Source organism: Gymnodraco acuticeps, unplaced genomic scaffold, assembly GCF_902827175.1.
Source record: "Gymnodraco acuticeps unplaced genomic scaffold, fGymAcu1.1, whole genome shotgun sequence".
Lineage (NCBI taxonomy): Eukaryota > Metazoa > Chordata > Actinopteri > Perciformes > Bathydraconidae > Gymnodraco > Gymnodraco acuticeps.
The window spans coordinates 326,496-351,180 of record NW_022991259.1 but is presented as its reverse complement, the minus strand read 5'-3'; the positions used below and the strand labels follow the sequence as shown (position 1 = coordinate 351,180).

At 40.4% G+C, this 24,685-nt stretch overlaps 1 protein-coding gene across 1 annotated transcript in view; it reads left to right on the top strand.

Annotated features, from left to right (window-relative positions):
- Positions 1-1,327: 1,327 nt before the first annotated feature.
- Positions 1,328-24,685, top strand: part of LOC117562014 (F-box only protein 40) — a 38,283-nt gene continuing 14,925 nt past the window's right edge. The window contains exons 1-4 of the mRNA XM_034239780.1: positions 1,328-1,407; positions 1,997-2,077; positions 2,278-2,368; positions 3,337-3,507. Of these exons, the coding sequence (XP_034095671.1) occupies positions 1,328-1,407; positions 1,997-2,077; positions 2,278-2,368; positions 3,337-3,507 (423 nt within the window). The remainder of the gene's footprint in view (positions 1,408-1,996; positions 2,078-2,277; positions 2,369-3,336; positions 3,508-24,685) is intronic.

Sequence of the window (24,685 nt, the reverse complement as noted above, 5' to 3'; positions counted from 1 at the left end):
CAGTGCTTCTCTGGCTGGCTCTGTCCAATCACAAACAAGAAGTGTTCTCCCTAAAGGAATACCCTTTCCGTCCAATGTGAAATGCTGTGGTGTTTGTGAATTACTGCAGCGTTTTCTGAAATGCTGTGGTGTCTTGCACTTCAGGGCCACCGTAGGTTAGCTTACATTAACATACAACTGTCGCCGTGACGCTTAACTCATTTCAGACGGCATGCCGTCAACATGCACATTATTTCTGTAATAACAATTATTAACAATATGGAGCTAAGCATCATAGCGCTTTACTCTTAGCTCCTATGTTATCCATAGCTATCTAGCATCAGTGACCGACTTCCAGTGAGTAATAGATGAGAACAAACTTAAAGTGAAGCAAGCAGACAACAAGTCTTGTGAAGAACCTCAAAAAACGTGAACATTTATATGTAGGACATGATAGACAGTAATATCTTACCTTCCAACATTTCCACATACCAGGAGGAGGGAGGCGCGAAAGAGAACCGTTCCTCTGGCCTGCAGCCAAGAATCACCGCAGACGCATGGCAAAGGGGCAGTGTGGGCCTAATGTCTTCAAGTACATTTTACCCAGATTGTTTGTGTTTCAGTTGGTACTGTCAGAAATTAGGTAGTGTAGGTAGAATTTACCCATTAATATACTAACAATGCTCACTTATATACCTTGAGTACAATTTAAATGATTTGCTTGGATAATATATACTACCCTCCAAAATCCTTTTTTATAGTCGGCCAGCCGTGGTTACAGTCGAGCAAAGAGACGCAATGACTGGTGCGTCAGACTGTCTGATGGATCTCGAGGAGAGTTGCATCAGATTATCTCTTATGATGTAGATGGAAAAAGTTAACTTGCCTTGCTTTTCATCCCATTTTACACACTTCTGGCTGCCTTCCCACAAAGGGTGTCTGTGCCACACAGGGGCGGACTGGCCATTGGGAATACCGGGAGTTTCCCCGGTGGGCCGGTGCTGTGTGTGGGCGGGAGGGCCAAAAAAAAAAAAGTTTATAAAAAAGAAAAAATCTTTTTTTTTGCCTAAATCCTACCGGCCCACATTTGTAAGTGTTCCGGCCACTCCCTTTTTTTTTTTTGCTTACTTAAATCCTACACTCTAAACCCGGATTTTATTGAAATTAAAATGTTAAACTGTCATTAATAATGCCGTTCATGTTTTGTAAAAAGACTGTCATTACTAAAGCAAATTAGTTGTTTGCACTATTTAGCTGAAATGTACATTGCAATAATCCTATTAAGCAGAGATAACTCAGTGTGTTACGTTTCTGCAAGAGAGGGGAGGGGCTTCCACACACATTGAGCATGAGCATGAGTCCTGCAGCTGCACTGCAGCAGTCAGAGGTGAAGACCGAGGAGCCCGCTAATTATGGCTGCTGCGTTTGGTCCGACCGAATTTTGAAAATAACTTTACGTGGAATGGTGAGTTTGAAAACATCTATATCTATCTGTAGATATCTTTCTGTCAAAAATGTATTAGCTAAAAGACCTGCTCACAGCAAGTTAGCTTAGCGCTAAAGCTGCACGTGGTTTAGCTAACGTTACTTAACGGCTGATCATATGGTAACAAAACCGATTTAAAATGGCTTTTCATAAGGTTGCATATGAGTGATTCGTCACATTTATAACATTAACTTAGCAAAATGTTCAAAGGAGCATGTCATTAAGGGGATATTAGCAGAGTTTAGCTAACGTTCTGCAGAGTTTAGTTAACGTTGTACAGAGGTTAGTTAACGTTCTGCAGAGGCTTAGCTAAAAGACCTGCTCACAACAAGTTAGCTTAGCGCTAAAGCTGCACGTGGTTTAGCTAACGTTAATTAAGGGGATATTAGCAGAGTTTAGCTAACGTTCTGCATAGGTTAGTTAACGTTGTACAGAGGTTAGTTAACGTTGTGCAGTGGAGTTAATGTATTTTTTTCGTTTTATTTTCTAGTTATCATTTGGTAATAAACCCAATTCAAAATGTGTCCTTAGGTTGCACGCCTGCCGGATTATCTTCCGCTCCGAGGAGCTGCACTCCCTCATCCTGGCCCCGCGGTGCTGTACGGCGAGTGGGTGAGCCAGCGCTGTGAGGTGCGCCCCGAGGTGCATCATATATACAAAAATAAACAATAAACTAATGACAAGGACAAAGATTCAGCTGGAAAAAAACCGGGTTATTTTCCTGTCCTACAGCTGTGGTAAAGAGTCAAATATACCAACAATTTCTTGTCATTCTAGCTGTGTAACTTGTTGTCATTTTACTCCCCCAACAGACTACAGAGCCAACTGATATCCGGACCCTGGTGCTCAGAGGGCTTCCAATTATCCTTGGCGACAACCACAGACTTCTACAAAGCAGGCTCTGTAAGTAACCTCTTACCTTCTCACAGAGTATTTAAAAGCACCATTATTTGTTAGTTCCTGTCCCTGGTAAACCCTGTGAGCGTAGTTTTATACAATTACAGATTAAGATTGTTCCACTTATCACTAGTACGATTAGTTCTGGCCGATAAATATTGGTGAAATTGTTACAAACAAGACAAAACAAAAGCCGCTTATATAGTCTTAACTGTGTAGGTTAGTTTGTCACTTGTTTTTAAATGTGGCAGATCTTATAAAGTGTGCTGCTGGCTGAGACAAAGCAGCCCCTCCTCTAGCAGCTGTACCTGTAGTGATTCTAGAGCAGCAACAGTATAACGGTTACACCAGCATCAGTCATTATATACATTAATATCTCACTGGAAAAAAATCTAAAATGTTAATAAAGAATCTGAATATTCCTGACAGCATTATACTGAGGCAAGTTTTGAAAGAATGAAAAACACAGACATCTATCAGTATCATTTATTCTGTCCTCCTTCCACTGCTGCTGTGGGTCACTGCCTGCAGGTACCGCTACCCGGGGGGGGGGGTCTGCTTTTTCTCAGCAAGTGAATTCACAAGAATACGCAACGTTTTAAGATACGTGGCAAACCGAGCTAAACAGTTCATACAGACAGCTTTTGTCTTAGCTGGTATACCAAATGTGGGTTACGTTTAATATTGGGTTTCCATACCATCCCTAAATTAAATCATTTTTTATTAATTGTTTATTGCTATTTTTTTTATCACGCATGTTCATATTGCGATGACAACGCAAATATGATTTCTCGGTCAGCACTAATAGCAACAGCTCTTTCCAACCTCTTTGAGTGATCTGTTTGTGCTCTATTCCAGCAGAACCAACTCACACCTTCCCTCATGTGTCTGACTCTCTTATGACTATAGTGCATTATTCATGGATATTTAATTAAACATGTCCTGATTGTGCTCTTATGTTGCTGTCGTTTCAGGACACTGATGATGAGGACTCGTTCCGCGACATTGAAATTGGGATCCTCCTGGTTGAGCATGAAGGTGATAGTCCCTCATCTTCCCTGCATCGCAGTCCAGCCTCGCTGAAGATCATCCTTGAGGGACAAGTTGTGATCAACAACATCCAAGACCTGCCAAAAGCGATTTCTGTTTGGTCTTACATACGCACTGCATCTCAACTACCCCAAGACTATGATGCTCACATTCCAGTTCATCCAAAAGGTTCTTCTCACGTTGGGCCAAGATGAACTAAAGCCAAGGTTGCAAACATTGAAGAACCAGCTTACAATGTAAATAAATTCACTGACACTTGTTACTGCTGTTCAGCTGCTACCAGTGACATCATAATGTTCAGCACTGTTCGCTGACCTTTCACTGTCAGGTGTGTGATTTTTCACACACATATTGTTAAATGTTGTCGGTTCTAATTCCTGTCTTTGCTTGTCTTCTGGTTGACGAGGTTATTTTTGTCAATAAAAACATTGGAATATTTAAATGTATTGTTTCATGTTTTCCCTTCCATACATTTCTGGTAAAACAATGTATAAATACAATCCCCAAATCAAAATGGTACAATTAATTTTATTAAAAGACATTTCTTATATTATCACATGATATTAATCATTGATAAATAATGTTATTTATTATATTTAACTTAAACAAGTTATTTCATACAACTAAGACATCATTTATGTGAACTAATGATTTTGAGATAAGACTACAAATGTAAACTAAGATAAGTCTACTTAAAGTTCTACGTGTATACAACTTAACCTGTTAAGTTCCTTGCTTGTGTAAAAACTAGTGCTGTCAAAATTATCGCGTGAACGGCGGTAATTAATTTTTTGAATTAATTGCGTTAAAATATTTAACGCATGTGCAGAATGGCCCGCCCCATACGTGCCACCAGTGGCAGCGCCAGGGTATGGCTGTGGTAGGCTACACCCATACCAAGAAATGGCTTAGCCCCACCATGAAAAATGATGTTAAAGTAAGCAAAAATAAAGTCTGCCAACTCGCGCGGAGTAAATTGCACAGACAGCAGTTAGTAAAATTGATTTCAGTAGCCACGGTTTTGAAAACTTTTGTCACGTAGTGATCGTCTTCTCAATAGAACATCTTTGATAACGGCATGGTGTTGTTGCAGGAAGTCCCGACGGAGAATACTTTTGCTGTAGTACAGGGGTGCACATAACTGGTACGCAGGTTATGTGCGTAATCTGAAATGCGTACCGTCACTTGTGTCACAAAGCGCATTTGCGTACCGACGTACTTGTGAATCTTTTTCAGAAGGCGGTTAGATCACCGGACGACAGAGTCGGTCTCCGTGTGCACAGACAGGGCTGCTGTTAACGTCGGTCTGTACGACGGAATTGTGCCAAAACTACGCCAACCGGCTGCGGAGGGAGACTCCCCCCCCCCCCCCCCCCTCCCTTCACTGGAGAACTGCGCTAAAACAGCTGATCACAACGTTCACACTCTGTGGTCACGAAGTACTCCACTAGCCGCCGCCGCCCCCCTCTGTCGATTAATTAATTAATTAAGACCCCCCGGTTTGATGATTGATAGTTGTGTGGGTTGTCTTTCATTTTGACAGAAACATTTTATAATAAACATAGATACTGTATGTTAAATGGATATATCCGCCTTCTTTCATTTATCTTTCCATTCCCACAACAATATGCATAAATAAATGGCATATTTTGGACATAGTTCGAATGGTGATTAATCATGATTAATTAATTTTTAAGCTGTGATTAATCTGATTACAATTTGTAATCGTTTGACAGCCCTAGTAAAAACGTAACCTGTTAAGTTTCTTGCTTGTGTAAAAACGTAACCTGTTAAGTTTCTTGCATGTGTAAAAACGTAACCTGTTAAGTTTCTTGCATGTGTAAAAACGTAACCTGTTAAGTTCCTTGCTTGTGTAAAAACGTAACCTGTTAAGTTTCTTGCATGTGTACAAACTTAAGTGGTTTAAGGCAACGGGTTTGCACGCGAATTTCTAGTAAAGTCAACTAAGCCGGGATAAGAGTGTACCGGCCCACATTTGAAAGTGTTCCAGCCCAGCCCAGTGGGGTGTGGCCAGGGTTGGGTTGTAACGGAATACATGTAACGGCGTTACGTAATCAGAATACACAAATCAAGTAACTGTATTCAGCTCGCGTTACATTTGAAAACGAGTAATCTGATTACAGTTACTTTCGTAAACCTGAAGTGAATACATTTTGGATTACTTATTGGAATTATTGGTGGAAAGATTTCCTCACAACATTTAATATTCATTACTAAAGGTACAGCCGAATCATCACAGCGCATAAAACCGCGCAGATGGACCAAAAGGGGGAGCGTTTGAAAAAAATGTGCGGGTCCGCTCAGTGAAACAATAACAACGTAACATGGAGGAACAAAAGTCTGCGTTTAAATCGTATGTGTGTAGAGGTGTGTGTGGTTAAAACACATCAGCCACACCGCTCTTTAGCCTTTCTAATGATTCTGAAGGTAAACACAGTGAAGGCGGTGCGCTCCTCTTCTCAGAGGCTGAGTTAACCCTCCCGCTGCCTCCTGGTGCTGCAGAGATTTAATGAAGTGAAGGAGGTTTTCCTTCTATAAAACAACTGCGGGCAGCAGATACGGTGAGAGTCACAGACATGAATACATAGATCAAGGCAGACTGGTGCACACACTCTCCTGTTTTGCCAATCCGGTGCTTAAACAAATATAGCTCTAAACCCCTGGCCGAAATGTCCTTAAAATGAAGTCCAAGTTCGACATTTTAATTAATGTCATGCCAACACTGGCAGGACAGAAGGCGACACACCCTTTCCAAGCCATGTCCTCACATCCCAAGCTGCATCCCCAAAAAGTGTATTATGTTATTACAACAGGGTTCAGGGGGAGTGGCTGTACGGCTGTACCCGTAGGATAGAAAAGGGGGAAGTGACGTCTGACTCAGAGGTCGCGCGGCTGTGGAGAAGAACGTGTTGCCCACATTCTGTTACTGAGTTTAGGCTAGTTAGCTAGCAGGTTTATTGTTTTGGGTGCAGTCACTTTTGCCTCCACTTGCTGTTCAAATACATGTTGAAAGAAAAAGTTAATCTGTTTACAGTTCTGTTTTATATGGGTGTTGAAGAAGAAGAAGAAGAAGAAGAATTGGGAGGGATGAAACCCTCTTTAATGGTCACACATGCAGAGCACACAGCACACACAGTGAAATGTGTTCTCTGCTTTTAACCCATCCTAGTGCCAGGAGTCTATTACTAGGTGGGCAGCTATTGTACAGTGCCCGCGGAGCAATGGGAGTGAGGGGGGAAGGGGGATGTCTGGTGCCTTGCTCAAGGGCACCACAGCAGGAGGTGAACTGGGAACTCTCCAAGTAGAAGTCCACACTCCAAATAGGTCTGGTCGGGGACTTGAACCGGCGACCCTACGGCTCACAGTCCAAGCCCCTACTGACTGCCATAGATTTAGTCCCTAATTTTGCTCTCAAAATGGACCAGATTGATGCATTTAACTTCAACATTTAAAAAAATATCTTCCCGGGGGAGCTTGCCCCCGGACACCCCTAGAGGAGGTGAGGTCCACCACCTGCCCACACCCCCTGTTAAATTGTCTCACCCACATTGAGGATGCTTCCTACGCCCATGTTTTATTCCATGTGTTTATGTGTCAGGCAAATTGGGTCAAAATGTTATTGCATCAATGATCTGTTAACATTAAAATCACTAAATATATGCCGTAACTATTTTGCTCTAGGCAACTCAAGGGCTCAGGTAATGTGATTACTATATGAATAATTGTCCAAAATAACATAAAATGCATAGGGTTTTTTGTTAAGTAACATACTTTCGTCGCCGGCCGGCCGATACATGCCGCGCATTAAGTGGGCCTGTCTGTCAATTAATCCCCGGGCAACTTTTTCCCCCCAGAAAATGTGCCACACATTGCCTGCATCAGACCAGGTGACAGATCACAAATGGAACTGATTGCAGTACATAGATTACACCACAAGTGTGTTGTCATAGAATGTGCAACATCAGGAAGATACGTCCCCAGCTGACTCAGAAAGCGACTCAGGTTCTGGTCCAGGCTCTCGTCATCTCACACCTAGACTACTGCAACTCCCTCCTGGCTGGTCTACCTGCATGTGCCATCCGACCTCTGCAGCTCATCCAGAATGCAGCGGCTCGTCTAGTCTTCAACCTTCCTAAATTCTCCCACACCACTCCGCTCCTCCGCTCCCTTCACTGGCTTCCGGTAACTGCTAGAATCCACTTCAAGACACTGGTACTTGCTTACCATGCTGCGAATGGATCTGGCCCTTCCTACATCCAGGACATGGTTAAACCGTACACCCCAGCGCGTGCACTACGCTTTGCATCAGCCAAACGACTCGCTGCACCCTCGCTGCGAGGGGGACCCAAGTTCCCATCGGCGAAAACACGTGGGTTTGCTGTCCTGGCTCCAAGATGGTGGAATGAGCTCCCCATTGACATCAGGACGGCAGATAGCTTGCACATCTTCCGGCGCAAACTGAAAACTCATCTCTTTCGACTCCACTTCGAGCGTTAGAACTATTAACGAAGCACTTTTATACTAATAAAGGACTGGCTTACCTAAAGCCAGTTGAGTAGCACTTGAAATGTTTGGCTCTATGAAACCTGATGTATTTATATGATTCTGTTTTCTTCAAGGTTGTGTCTTCCTGGTCGAATGTACTTATTGTAAGTCGCTTTGGATAAAAGCGTCAGCTAAATGCAATGTAATGTAATGTAATGTAATGTGCTGAGAAAGTGTTTGTGTGTGATTTACCAATCTCAATTGAGAGAGATTAAAACATGGCAGTAGTTGTTCACATTAGGGATAATTAAGTTATTTGTGAATTGGTCAATATATTATGAAAGCTTGAGTCAACATTCTTAAAAAAGTTTGAATAAAAATGATCAATAAATATGCTATGGAAACAAGTAAATGTTATTTAAACATAGTTTTAGCATGCTACAAGCAATACACATTTGCAGATTCTAGAGATTTTCCCTGTTCACTGCATTGTTCTGAGAACATTTAAAATAAATTATTATTAAATGTGAGTTTAACAGTCTGCTTTTAATCAGATTGTAATTTTAATCTGCTGCAGTAGGGCGGCAGCAAATAATTATTTTCATTATCGTTAATCTGTCCATTATTTTCTTGTTTAATCGATAGTTTTTTGTGGTCCATAGAATGGTAAAATATGCCCAAATACCAAGGTGATATCTTCAAATGTCTTGTTTTTTCCACAACCAAAAAATATTCAGTTCACTGTCATAGAAGACTATAAACCGGAAAATATTCACATTTTAAAAGTGACTTAAAATGAATCATTGATTTTCCAAATAGTTGTAATTTAATAGTTAGCAAATCATTCATTAATTTAGTAATGGTTGCAGCTCCAATCTGGGTAATCTTGTAGTACATTTGAGTGTTTTATTGATGTATTTTCTTTTAATGTAAAGATACAAGTGGGTCCTGAATTGTGTTTAATGTATTGCTTGATTATTGACTTAATGATGAAATATCATTGTTTGCCATATATTTTGTGTCTCATGTCTTTAATGTAAACATACTGTTAAATTACTAATTACAGTTTGTCAGTGATTGTCAGGAACACAATTGTCTGAAAATCCTATATAAAACATTCTGATATGACAGACAGACCTCTGTATTGCATTCTTATGAAAGGGAACTATACTTTAAAAGGCAAAATGCTACCATTAAAGTACTTTTACTACTACTAGTATTTTGGCTTACTGCATTTATTATTGTTATAAATGTTCTTGAATTGTCCTTGAGACTCAAATGTTGGAACCTACCACTGTTGTGTGAATAAGATGATAAAAAAGGGATGTGATTATTTTTACACATGACAAAATTAAAATGTAAATGTTTTTTTAAACTTATTTATTCTCTCTTCTAAAGAAATTGGTGTTGGTATGCATTATTGCAGGTTTGTATTATCACCAAAAATCTTCCTTATGATGACAAAACTTGGGTAAAACAATGCAGAACAGTTTTTCTACACATTAGAGTACGTAAGTACTCACCCTTAGCCACCATGTATTGTTTTGCCTTCAAGCCTATTCCCTCTTCCATAGGTCTGTGAGACCTGGGGTCTTATATTAAATGCTTATCTAGCCATCAGATGTGACCTTTTGTCCAGTGTTTGTCCATATTAGCTTCCCTTTGAAGGTATTTCTGTGATGATTGAGTGTTAGAAATTCAGCTGAGTGATGGAATTACACCATTGGTCGGTCGAATGCCACTTCCTGTATCCAATTCAAATTAAAGACTTCATTTTAAATTAAAAGCTGTGTTGCTTTTCTTAAACTTTATTTTAAGCCACAGCATATTGCCTTGTTAAATAACATTACTACTACATTTGTCAATAAAAACCACAGTTCCTGCACATGAAACTATTTAGCGTTGAATATGCGACCTGAATTATTGTACTGTTAAATTGTTTGATTATATGAATGAATGAACTGCTCCATGTATCAGATTTTAATTGATTAATTACATTTTACTCAAAGTAAATGAAATAGATGAAATTAAAACAATTTAATCTTTCAATTATTTGTGTTGAAATAAAGAACAGAACAAACCAGGTCCATAGGTCATATGAATTAACTTAGTTAATAGTATGTGGGGAGAAATCCATAATGTAAAAAATCAAACCATCCTAACCAGCTTGACCAGCTTACCAGGCGGGCTTTGCTGGTCAGTCCAGCCAGCCAGCCCGCAGGACAATCAGCTTGACCAGCAGACACCAGCTTACCTGGCCCGGTTGACCAGCCATACCAAGCTGGCCAACTATACTAACAAACCAGCAAGACCAGCCTGGCCAGCTTGTCCAGCCTGGTAAACCAACTAAACCAACTAAACCAGCCTAACACCAGCCTAACACCAGCTAACACCAGCCTAACACCAGCTAATACCAGCCTAACACCAGCTAACACCAGCCTAACACCAGCTAACACCAGCTAACACCAGCTAACACCAGCTAACACCAGCTAACACCAGCTAACACCAGCAACCATCTTAAACTGGTCTAAGCTGTTTTTTTCAGCAGGGTGCCCCGACACGAGTGGATCTGACTTTAATTACAGTGTATTTCGTCAACCCAATGTGTTGCTTAAAATAATACTTCTGCATACAGTATGTGAGTGTGACACTGTAAGTGTCGCATGGCCAGATAGCCTACGGCTCGAGAAGCTGACTCAGATAAGGACATATACTGTATGATATATTATGATATGATATGATCGATGATCTGATTGAATGTGATATGAATGATAAGTGCGACACGTCGGCATCTTCTCTGCATCAGAGTCCTGCATCGGGTCGGGTACCCGCGGGTACCCGACGGGTGACCCGCAAAAAAGGTGATTCGCGGGTGGTATTTTTTCAAACGCTTTTTTCCGGGTTCGGTTCTGGGTAAAACAAAGATGATGCGAGTCGGGTCGCGGGTATTGCATAATGAATATATTAAAATAATAATAATTTAGTTTAATGTTTAAATCCTCAGACCTCTCCCCCGCGGGACCGCGCATAATCATAACCTCTGCAGCGCATCAATCTGCTGCTGAGCGCGCCACATTCGAAATGGCTGAGGTGAAGCTCTCTAGCGGAGAATACAGCATTTTCAATAACACTTCCTCAAGAGCGAAATCCAACGTCTGGGAGGCTTTTGGTTCCTAGATGGAGAAAATAACCAACATCCCACGCTTTTTGAGACAAATATGCAACTGCGTGTGTTAATAATTGCACGTTTTCACTGCTCATATATATGCGGGTTCGGGTCGGGTTGCGGATCTTGTGCCGACGGGTCGGGTCGGCTTGCGGAACTAATTGGCAATATGTGCGGGTAGCGGGGCGGGTTCGGTATTGCACGTCGCGGGTGCGGGGCGGGAGCGGGTCTTGAAAATCAGACCCGTGCAGGACTCTGCTCTGCATAGGCTACGGCACTGCAGTTTAAACTGTATTTCCTTTATCCTGTAATATGACTTGATATATTTAAACTCTGCACACTGAGCTTTGATTGGTCAGCAGACGCTGGAGGCGGGCAGCGTCAGGTAAAAAAAGTTATTTAGCCTTCCCTAACCTGAGCCTCACGCGCCGCCTATGAGCTCATGTTAGCTCCTGTTAGCTGTCAGCTACACAATAGAACACAAAGCTTACTCCCAACTGCCAGTTCTATAACTAAGCAAAACTGCTTCTTCATTTGCTGCTGCTTTCTCATAGCCTGTTTCAGGATGTGAGCGTGGTACAACTCTGAACAATACATGTGAGCATATGTATCTGAAGTCTGAAGTAAACACTGAAGTAGCACTAGGCTAGGGTATGATATATTGCTTTAGCAATGCTAATGACATCACATAACACGCATGGGCAATTGGGACTGTTAACTTTACAACATTAAAATCTATACTTCCTTTTATTCATTTTTTCATAATGTACAGCACAGTACGAATATTGCAATGAGTTCGATTTCACTATAGTGCAGTTGTAAGTGTCAATGCTCACTTCTGTGTCCATTTATCAAAGACAGTGTTTAAATGTGATGCATCTGTTTGTAGTAAAAGTATTAGTAGTGACACATTTAACAATACAAATTGGCTATAACATTCATGAAATGTAATGAATATTACCGTATAGAATTTTACATACATGGACTATTAGGCTACTCATAAATTAAGAGTTTCCATGACAGGCCGATGGAATAGGATGAAAGGAGATTCAACAATGTTGTTCCCTGGCTTGCTTGACAGGAAAATGGCTGCAAACATTTGAATCGATCATGTGACTCAACAAATTAGATTTCTATGTTCCAAAAAAACAGGCTGCATTTTAATACATATTCTAAAAGAGGGGCTATAAACAGAACAAAATTGAACAAACTGAATTATTCTACAATTTGTATTTTAGTGGATGTAATCAGGTTGAAGTCGTATTTATCCTTACTTGACTCATGCTGACTAATGGAAATTATTTAAGTTGCACACATCATTTTAGAATTTCTTTGCTCTGTAATGTTTGTGCCGATTTAATTTAGGAGTGCAAAAAATGATCTCCAAATTTAAATAAAATGACACAAATTAAAAGAACATGTATTTCAAAGGGAGAGTTACTTGTATTTTCATCCTTTCAGCTCTTATTTCACTATCAGGTGTTTTGACATTTTGTCTTGTTTGTCTCTTATTTTCTTTGAGAGATAATTATGTATTTCCACTTATTATAGTAGCCTATTCTTCTTGGCATTTTGACATGTTTCCAAGCTGAATGCAGAACATAGTCAAAACAGTTAATATATATTCACACGTGATATATAATTATACTGCAGTGGCCTTTACAAATATATATATATTATTACAATGTAAGTATTCTGCTTGGATGTAAAATGTGAGATGTTTTTCAATCAATTCATGACATTATTTCCACAAAAGATCTTTCTAAAACACATGGTTTATTCAGTGTTGCAGAAAATGCCTCCGTCTATCGCCCTTACAAAAGTCCCACCTTTCCAAATTACCTCATTACTTCAGTAAATAATATTGTGTTCACATTACCGGGTAGGTAAATTACATTTAAATTGTAACGTGCAGAGAGTCTTATGTGGGGGACATTGAGGACAACATATTGGGGACAGTGAGGACAACATCTAACTTTTAGTAAAACAAAAAAGAAGAGACAGTTATGCCGATTGCACACAGCTGAAATCTGAACTGAAAATCATTATATCAATCAAAATCCCAGGGGGAAATTAGGTTGCACTGTGAAAAAATACACACATATTTATGGCACAGCGTCTGAGGCAGGACATACCCCACAACATATAGGGACATCTGAAGACTCAGGCTCATGGTGAAGACATAATATAGACTCAGGCTAATGGTGAAGACATGAAGTTCTAGATGCAATTTTTGTCAGCCTAAACAGTCCGGAAGCCATCAAAGGAAACGCTTGAAAGTTGTTATTGGAAATGTTGCCCAAACAGTCCGGAAGCCATCGATGGAAATTGTTGTCAGATATAGTATATCCTGGTGCAGCCTATTTCAGTAAAGCACATTAAACTACAGTCCAGATATGCTGTCTAACTCCTGGCTAACGCCGCCAGCTTGGCCATTATTAGCCAGTGATCTTACATTGCCTATGATGAGAGGAGATAGAAATGGCATATATCTTCCTTTCTCCATAAATGTGGACCAAGCTCCTTCAATGTCTCAGTTCAGTTCACCCTCTGTGTCCTTCTACAGATTTCAGTGGGGACAGCGGTTTCACCAATCACAATGCTAGCCGGCCTTAGCGCGATTAGCTTCTCCCTGGTGTAAACATTTCAACATTTAGCAATGAAGTACTAGCATGTTCAAGAGGGGAGAGAGAGACTTACACCTAATCCTCGAAGTACACCAGTGCTTCCCTTAAATAATAATCGCATGCCCGAAGCTTTGGTTACAGTAGGTGTTTGGGGCTCTGATTACGACACCGGTAGGTTTTCCTGTCTACAGCCCATCATACACAGCATGGAGTGCCTCTGGCAAAGAATAGACAGTGACCTGCAGTGACAGCAGTGGTCCGACATAGAGTAGATAAGACTCTCAAACCCTGATTTTCATCATCCCATTGATCATATGAGTCAGACACTAAGGCCGCGGGCTAAATCCGGCCCCTCTGAAATGTTGATCCATCCCGCATATCAATTTGGGTACTCAATACATTTGCCTCAAACTGTTATACCTGAAGATGAAGTGATGAACTAGCATGCAAGAAAATATGTCAGGTGTTTGGAAGTAAGCCCATCTTTGTGGCTAAAGACCATGCCAGCATTAATATATCATATTTACATATTTGAAATACATGTGAGTTAAGCTTGACTGCAAAGTTTATTTCATTTTTTAGGGTGTTTATGATTATTACAGACGCATGCCATAAATAAATAAATGTCAAATAAACAATTTGATGTTACTTTTTTAAGGGTTTAAGGTAAACTAATCTGTATGCAGGAAGGCTATTTGGGGAATGGAACAATATGATATAAATAAAAGCATGTCAATAAACAATCCTTTCCCCCTTGATGGGATTCTTATTTCCTAGTTTGGCTTTTGTTGAAATTGAATTTGACACACCTGCTTTAGAGGTTAAGGAGAGAGCTTTTTCTCCCAAATCCTCTCCTCTCTTCTGACGTGATTGTTCCTGTTGCTATAAATAAACTCCACTTCTGAGACCTTAAACTGACTCAGTCTGTCTTTGTACTCGGGACACCAGAGATGAAAGCATCTTGAGAATCTTTTATTCCTTTTCTTGTTTGTGGTCTGAAGCTTAGCTAACACAATACGTGTTCTTAGGACAATCCCACAAGTCATCAGCACAGTCTGAACTGTGAGCACCACAGGGCTACAGCAAGGGAAGCTGGTTGGCTACCTTGCCGAATAAGAGACACAGCAAACCCAGCCCAATGGAAGATAATCTGCAGCCATCAGGGAGGTCTGCGCCAGTGAATTGAATTAGCTGTTTGGTAATAAAAAGCTATCACTGTGATTGGTGGCTTTGGCTGGCATTCTTGACTTTTGTAAAGAAAATTGATGAGAAGATACATTAATTGAAAAAACGAATCAATATTATTCTATTTAACTTTAAAGTATTGAAAATAAAGATAAATATCCATAACAATAATTGACGTAGTTGCATCTAAAATCTCCAGGTTTACCTAATTCTCAATCTGAATGGAAAGATGGTGGAAGATGATAATAGCTTTGTCTTTGGCTAGTTTTCAGTCATTCTCATTAAAATATGTGCCGAACATATTGTCTTATTGTAAAAGTGTCTATTTAATAAACCTTTTCTGCAGGGTTTGGACATTTCTCATACTGTTTTCCAGCACAAAGTAAGGTTGCAATTACATAAATCATGTCACAAGTTCAGAATTTGATAAATATTCATAGGTGTGAGTCAAAACTTTTAGTAAACACCAGCAAGAAAGTTTGATTTTATAAAGCTAAAATAACTAGCAAGATGTAATAAAATGTTTTCATTAGGCAGTCAGCAAGGGACAAAGTAGAGGTTTTGGGATAAGTGCCGCAGGTCATTTAATTCCTCCCCGCTGAAGGTTTTAAGTGTAAAATCTCAAGCCATGTATTCTCTAATGAACACTGGACCATGCAGTGGTATAAGCATATTTGAGATTGCAAGTGGATTGTACATTTAAGCTGCAATGGCGTGGCTCTGCAAACAGGCAGAATATAAATATTATTATCGTTCATAAAGATTAAAGTCTGAACTTCTCTTTTCCATTGAGATAAAACGTTTCACTTTTACACACAAACAGCCCAGGGATGTTGTGATTACATCAACTGGCATGTATCTGCATGCTCTTTGTTGTCCATGCATATTGTAGATATAGGAGAAACCTTTGATGGCTCCAACAAGACATCAAAAAGTCACTGGAATCAGTACACTGAAGACTGAAAATGTTTTGAATCGTTTCTATTTTTAGTGGCGAGGCTTCCGATCAGACTGTTATTGTCCAGTGGAACATGAATGATCTCTTTCTCCAGAGCACAGTTTAACCTCATTTGGCGTTTGGCCTGAATGACATACAGTACAGTCAATGTAATGAAACAGAAGCTTTGGACATGTGAGGATGTTTGTGCCTGTTCTTGTGTGCATGTTTTTTTGCATCTTTGTACATCATCAAGCCTCTCTGATTACATGCATGTGCATGTGCATGTGCCTGCATAGGGTTTAGCCTCAGGTCAGGCTGGGCTGTATGCCAGCAACATCTGCAGGGGTCTTGTGAGAGTGTTGAATGGCGAGGCAGCTGAAGATACCTGATCAGTGTGATGGATGCCCGTGAGCCTGGTGCACACACCGACATGCACACCTGCCGCCTGTGCCCCACTTATTGAATCCATGAATCAATTTAATGAGTGGAGGACGGGGTCAGGACTTCAATAAACACCCCACCAAGCTTTCAGATGTAATGTCTGCCCGATGAATGATGCTGTATGTTCAACAAATGGCCATCACAAAAAACACTTACTCTGTAAAGTGCAAATGGGTTTTGAAGCAATCACCATGTACAGTACATGTTGTTTGCTGGATTAGTTTCACAACTCATGCATATGCATTTCCCGCAACTGCAAATTAATTCAAACTAAGAGTTGAGTATAATTCAGCTGTGTGCATCTGAGTGTGTGTGGTGGTGTGAGAGAGTGAGACTTTAGAAAGAGAATCAGACATCTTCCATTGGTAATCAATACTGCATCAGTGACCTGAGCGTTTGCTCTGTGATTCATCCCATTTAGAGCCACAGGGTTGGCTGTCTGACGGAGACAACTCCATGATTTCCCTCTGGATTTAGCCATGGTAAATCCCATTCGCTTTACGTGGCCACTTCTACATCTACATAGTTAGTGATTCCTAATGCCATTAACCTGCAGAAAACTTCCCTAAAACCTTGTTTGTAAGTCGAACAGCTAGACAAGCTTTAGAATTGGTGCATCCTTTTTGTGTTTGGATGAATCTTCCAGCGCAATATAAGTAAATCACTGTCCACCATCTGATATTCATATGTTGGGTTTATAAACACCCTCACCTGATTTAAACACGAACGGGTCTAATCACAAGGTCAACAGGAGGGCCCAGGACGCAGGACAAAGGACGAATGGTTGCTATTTAGATGTCTGTGGTAGCGGCATCCCAGTAGGGAATGCATTTTTCTTCATCCACTGGGGACGCAGGGGCTAATGGAGCATGAGAGTGGCAGTTCCCCCGGAGTTGTGTAGCTGAGTCACGGCCCCGTTTGGTGAGGAGCTGCAGGCAGCAGTTGTGTGAGACTGAGACCAAGAGGGCATGCTGTGAGAGTCTGGGCCAATTCAGGGGTAAACATCAGTGGCAGTAATTGGAGAACAACACAGCAGGGAATTCCATACATTCCTGATCCGAGAAGTCGACAATATCCTGACTCTGGACTTTTGGAGTTGAAAAGCACTGATTGTCTGTGTGCCATTGTCTGTGTGCCACACAAGGACATTTCAGTCCTTGTGTGGAATGTGCTTTGCTCCCCAGTATACATATTTAGCATTTATTTTATAAGTGAAGATTGCATCCATTAAATTAGCACACAACTCAGAGATTGTCTTCGGATCGAGATGCCTAGGGAGTATGGTGCAGGGGTTGTACATGTTAATACAGATGTAAATTAGAAGCTTGTTTGAGGCTAACACCCCAAGCTGTTGCTGTCTATCACTTTTTCTCTAATTCAGTGGAGCTCCAGTAAAGCTATCAGTCCTGTATTCGTAATTAGATTGAATCAATATCATTAGTCATCCATTACAGGTGTTTAAAGGTGTCCTTTTCAATACGACCATCTGTCCTTGTGTTCTTCTTTTTGCATTAGCTCTTTGTGTTAAAGGTGTAAAGGCAGCACAGGCAGCTGTGTAACAATTAGGTAACATGGACACATTCCAAATGTAACACAACCCTATAAGATACCTCTCAATGCTGCCTTTGTGAAGCTCATAATGTTTTGTCTTTGAGGCTCTTTCACAGAGATATGGCTACTTTATGGTAATTCCTAAAGCATAGATTGTGCTGTTATCATGTTTCTTTGTTATGCCAATGAGCTGCGGGTGTGAGACGGAATGACAAAAATCGTATGTGCATAACCATTGCATATAGAGTACAGCAGGCACAAAAATGCTGCAAACATACATAATCTACATGTGTGGATCCGGTTTGATAACAAAACGACATGAATGATACACTGACACACAGGTGTTTTACTAAACTTGCTGGGAAAGTACAAGGTTAGCGATGGGAGCGACAGCCTGTGGTTCCGCTGAGGTCTCTTATCAGTGTCTGCTCCTTATCACTTAGCCACACAGCAGCAGAAACACACAGAGACTATTTTAGCTTCACCAAATGACAAGAAATGATCTACATCAATGTTTATTGCATGACATTCTGCTGTGTTGTTTTTTTGTGCTCGGATACCAGATCAAATTATTTACAGACAAGCAAAGACAACATAAAAGACTCAGAAACATTGTCTCCAACAATGTATTTGTTCTTCCTTCTGGCCATCAAATACACTATTTGTATTGTCAATTTTCATTCAGTTGTCATATAGCCCTGTGATCATGATGGGATTTGTTGTCCAAATATTGCAAAAACCCACGCAATCTCAAAACAGAACTTGAAATTTGACATTTCTGTTAACCTAAAAAATGAAAAGTCTTTAAACATAGCCTATATGTGCTTGTATGTTAATATTACAAACTGTAATAATAGCTTCAGCTCTTACAAAATGCATCTTACAAAATGCTTTATTAGGTACATGACCCTGAGAAATAATGATCTGTTAAACTTATTTGCTGAAGTTTATAATTGGAGATGATAGAAATCTAGGTTTTGCAGTCTCCCTGTATTGACTAAAAGACAAGTACAAACATGTCCATTGGTGAGGAACGCTGTGGTATATAGAACATACAGTACTTGCTAAATAACGTACGTGCGGAGAAAATAAAAAAATTATACAAACACAACATTTCCTCCATATTTTTTGTCTGAGTGCACACACACACACACACACACACACACACGCACGCACGCACGCACGCACGCACGCACGCACACACACACACACAAACTCGGCACACTGGACATCACAGGCAGTCAAAAAATGAAGCATGCATGTTGAGGTTTGCCAAGGACCCTGTGTAGAGTTACACATGAGACCATGTGTATGTTAATTTGAAAAGGTGAATGTGAATGCACATTATACATAATGTATAATATATAATAATAAAAAAAAATCCTCCTGCAGGGACAAGACAGAGTTGAAAAATGACTTTGGCGCACTTTTTCTTATTTTACTTGTCCACAACAAGCTTTTTTACTACCTTCATGAATTTTATATGATCTGTCATTTATTACGGCTGTATATTGGGCGTGAAATGACTCCCCCAGCATTGTGCCCCCCTTTCTCTTAGCTCCCGACATTACAAAAGCAAGTGGAGTGAAATGTCTCATTTACAATTTTTTAGATTTTGTCATTCTTTAGCATATTCTCCATTAATGATGCAAAATAACACAAAGTGCACTGCCCTGCGGGGGGAACCTATACAGACTGCATTACAAGGTACTTTTAATTAGTCTTTGTAATTAAAAACTGAATATCGGGTGCAGAAAGGCTAAGCTAAATTGATATGCCCATAAACATGTGCATGTTCATTGGTCAGGGTGAGCAAACCATCTCATTTTTACTCAGTGGGGTCCGACAAAAGGCTTAAGAGTTGAACTGCAGAGGGATTTAAAGGAAAGTGTGTATGACACCCTCTTAATTAAATGGCAGGAAGGAGGCAGGCTGTATAATGAGAAAGTGAGAGCTAAGTGTGAATTCGGGTAGTTACAATTTCTCTACTATTTTCGAGCCAACCATACGCTACAATATGTCGACTATAAGGGGTTCGTATAATACTCACCCAAAGGCATACTATAAGTGTCAATGGATAATAGCTGTGTGAGGTAATATGCAGTGTCAGGTTAAACAGACTTGAGTGCCATAGGAGGAGAGAGAGGGTTTTATAGTTTTAATGAGTTATAGAACATTTCACTTTATTATAACTAATTTGCAAAATAAAAAAACATAATAATACACTCTGGAACATGTTCCGAGGAAAAGAAGAAGCTCTTGTAAAGAAATTACGTTTCATTACATGGGAAACAATATAATGAAACCACAACATTTAAAAAATAATAAATTATCATGATTTGAGAACGCATTTTACTTTTGCTTTTTAACTCTGCCTGTGTTATATTTCTGTAATTCAATGGCTGGCAATGGATTTTAAAATTGCCAAACACGTTCACATGATTCATGTAGCACTTACTGTATAGGCACACACACGGTGTAGTGTACACATGATCATATACAATGCAACCAAATTGACTGCACAAGTCCTGTCGCTAAACTGAGGGGATGAACACTCACTTAAAACCTTTTCTGTCGCAATTTAGGGGTTCTGTTATAGACAGGAATGACCAAGTCCTACATACGACAAGAAGGGCAAAGTTATAACAGCCACCTGAGCATTAGCTCTATAGCCCCCTGAGCAAAATTAATATTATGCTTAAAGGGGACCTATCATGCAAAATGCACCTTTGTACGTCTTTTATACATGAATATGTGTCCCCGGTGTTCCAGGGAACTCACCAAGTGTCAGAAAACACAAGCCTCTCTATTTTCCTCCTTAGCCAAATCTCTAAAAAAGGGGCTGCAATGGATCTGAAAAAAAACGGATCCAGATTTCAATACTTTTCTACGTCACAAAGACGTGCTCCGCTTATTGGTCAACTCTCCACCTATCAGGGGAATGAGCCACGGCCACGTGCATTGCCAAACCTCTCATTCACATATAGGCTATCGGCAGGCTAAACCCCAGTCACATCTGTGTTTTTGCCTGCTCTTGCCAGGATGTCTAAGCCAGTTAAACGTTGGCTGCAAGACTCGAGAAAGGGGACTGCATGCAATGCCATCAGTGGAAAAAGAAAATAATCTGTGGCTAGACTTCATTTTCAAGGGACATGTGCCAGAAGACCACGGCAGATTTCTGTTGGTGTGTTTCAAACATTTTACGACGGACATGTTTATGAACTTCTCTCAAGTCCAACACGGATATGCCTCCAAACTAATGCTAAACCCGGGATCAATACCAATCATCCGGGACCAGGCCAGTGAGGACACATCCAATTTTGAAGCTGTAAGTTTTTATTTAGCGGTGTTTTTCCTGATAAAGCTATCTCTAGCTTGTAGTATGTAGCATGTAGCATGTAGCTTCGCCGTATCAATGTCGCCTCAAACCCAAATAGTAATCGGTTAGGTGTTTATATTTTTTTGGAAAATTTTATTTTGTACGCTCCGCAGTCTTTGCTTTGTCTTTTATTTTAATTATCAGGCATTTGCTAACATGTTCAGACATACTGCCATAATGGCGATCTGTGTGAAGGCTGTAAAGCCACGCCCTAGCCGATAACACAAGTATTTATTCTCCTATTTATTAGTATTTTGTATCCTCTAAAATCATATTGAGTAAGTTATAATAACAAACGTAATCTTCTGTAGGTAAGTGCCGTTTTTTCCAGCGTTATATGTAAAAGCTTTTGTGATTGTAGTCTGTAAGAACGATCAGATATCATCGATCTGTAAGCTAAGCTACGCTAATGAGACATGCCGTTTTTTGCAGCGTTATATGTAAAAGCTTTTGTGCGTTTACTTGTTTGCGCACATGAATATAAATGGGGGTGTGTTAGGATACAACACTGTGTGTATGTATGCGAGGGGGGCTAGTGCTGTAGCGACGCGTCGACGTCGACTTCAAAATATCGTCGAAGACATATTTCCGCGTCGACGCGTCGCTACACACACGTGGGTCACCCAAAGCAACAAGCAGTTCGCAATCGCACTTCAAACACAATGGAGACTGAAACGGCTACCACCTCCTCCTCACAGGATTGCGCACGAAGCCCCCAAACAAAAACATCTCGCCCTAGGTCTTCAAAAGCATGGGAATATTTTAAAGTTAGTCCAAAACGCAAAGATATTGTCATTTGCAGTCTTTGCCAAATGGAGTTGGCATATCACACAAGCACTGCTGCATTGCCTAGACCGGAAGCAGCAGCTAGCTGTGGTGGCTACCATTAGCAGCTAGCATTTGCTCTCCGATTTTTACATAAAATGAAATTATGGATTATAAATTAAATCATTTTTTATACATAGACGTTAAAAACCTATGGATTAACCGATTCAGCCACGTTTTTTCTCATTTTAATTCCATTGAACACGTCTTTTGATCAGATTGACAGCTACGGTGGTGAGACGATCTCCCTAGAAGCTCTGTAAAGGTACGTGTTGTGATGACTGTATTTGCTTCCCCTGTCGCGAGTCCGGATCACTCAGTGATGATACTATATACCTACATAATCTGTGGAGTCTCAGCTTTAATCGGATATCTTGTATGTGCAGCTCAGCGACGTGCAGTCAGGGGAGGCAGAGCCTCACCTGTCATACTCATAGACTGGCCATACTACAATGTAACGGAAAAACAACTAAAGAAAAACTAATAAGTAATAATGAAATGTCTCCACTGATCTGTGTTGTAAATGTGATTTCTGTATGATTCCAATTGCTTTTTATAGTCAAAATCAGCAAATTTGCCGAGCTCCGCTACAACTACGGGTAGCGATGAGAAGTGAGGCAGAGAAGCCCACAGTAACTTGCTGGAGCGCGGGCACTAATTTAGCGCGGGCACTTATTTTGTGAGCGCGCTCAAGCCAGTTACTGTGTGGTAAGGTGAGGCACAGATGAGCTCTGCCTCACCTCAAAATGCGACACCTCACAGAAACTGTCTGGAAAGCGGGCACTAAGCGCATGCCTGTTACCATCTCACTGTAGGTCACCAATGTAATGTTTGTAGATCCCTTTATTACATTTATCCTTGCCATCCATAGTCTCTAAATAACTTATTTCACGTATATGATATTTAGGCTCGCCGTACAACGGCAATGAAAAAAGTACCAGGGGAGGCAGCCATAACCTCTGCCGCACTGAAGGGGGCGCACGTGAGCCCACAGGTCCTTGTTGCTACTGTTATTCTACACAGAGACGGTAGACCAGACGCAAACAACAAACTAGACTTTTGAAACTAGATAGAAGATAAGGAGGACTTTTACAAAAAAGTAATAGAGATTGTTGTCCTTGTCCAGAAGGATAGCATGGACTTCATCTTCAAGTCAAGGTAAGACCACATTGGTAATGAAAATTGGATCTTACTAAGAAAGAACAATCCAATATTTAGATTGTGGGTATCCTTTTGTTGAACGGTCTGTTTAAAATGAATCGAAACATCAGACCAAAAAAGCTTTTGAAAATAACAGAATATTTCGATTAAGGTCAGAATATAATATTTGTAAATCTGAGTGCCTCACCAGCCATGAACCTCACCCATAGACTGTATATATAAATGGACGTAGGGTCCGTGACGTCACCCATAGGATTCTGCAGAGTTGCCGTGAAGCCCTTAGTAGGCGGAGTCGGCCACTAACGGCTCGACAGTGACGCCAGAGTTCAACTCCCGCCTTCTCCAAATAAGGGCAAAGAGGCGGAGCCGAGGCGGGACCTGCTGCCACCGAGCTGGAGGTTCCAGAGCTAGCAAGCTAAGCTAACATGCTCCCCATCTGCACGCTGCCGTCGCATTTTACGTTTCTAAGGTAAGCGGACATGAAACGTTTCAGCAAAACTATAAATAATAATCTAAGTCATTGAGCTTTTAGCATAATACTTCAGAATCTTAAAACCCCTTAACGTTTGTATGCAATTGTGCTAAATTCAACACTGGAATCAAGCAAATATTAATATGTTTGCATGACATTAGTTATTTATATTTTGATATCACTTAACTATATGTTTAATACATTTAAGTCAAGCTAAGGTACATGTGATGGTAGCTAGTTAGCGCTCTTACCTGTGAGGCCTCCTCCAAACAGCATAATAACCAGACTGTATCATTAAAACTAAGTACCAGTTATAGATCCTTGACTTTAGACAAACAATTCAAAAGACAAAATGTATTTAAAGACCAATCTTTATTTGAATGTGCCTCTTAACCTGAGATATTAGTTATACAGTAATAGTATTGACAATCTAAAAAAACTGAGCAACTCAACAGACAACTTTATGTTTCTTATTGTCTAAAGCATTTATTATTTTCATTTTCCCAATCTCATATTCAGTGTGGACGGATTGAGACAGCATGGTGTCCAGAGAGCTGCAGAGACTTCAGGGAGAAACCTCCGTGTGATGGACGTCCTGTCTGTTGGTTTGGAGAGGACTGAGGGTCTTTCCTCTGCGAGGAGGACCAGGGCTGATGAAGGAGCCCATGCTGGGCAAAGCTGATACCAACTGCACAGGCCTAGTCGGTCACTTTATTTGACTAAATGTGTTTAATACATTTAATTGGTTTACACCTTCTGTCCATATGTGCTTTTTATTTAAAACATTTGATTAACTTTTGGTTCACATTTCAATAAATTGTATTTGTATTTGCACTCCTTTTGTCCATTATTCTTACTGAAAATGTTAGATTACACATTCACATCTGACTGAAGATTGGCCCCATTTATTTGTGACGTTGCAAAACAAGGTACATGTTGTGAAGCTCATAAAGTGAGGCAAATAGAAATAATCAGCTGATGGAGTGTAGATGTGGAAATAGCTGCATTCGATCAGCTGAC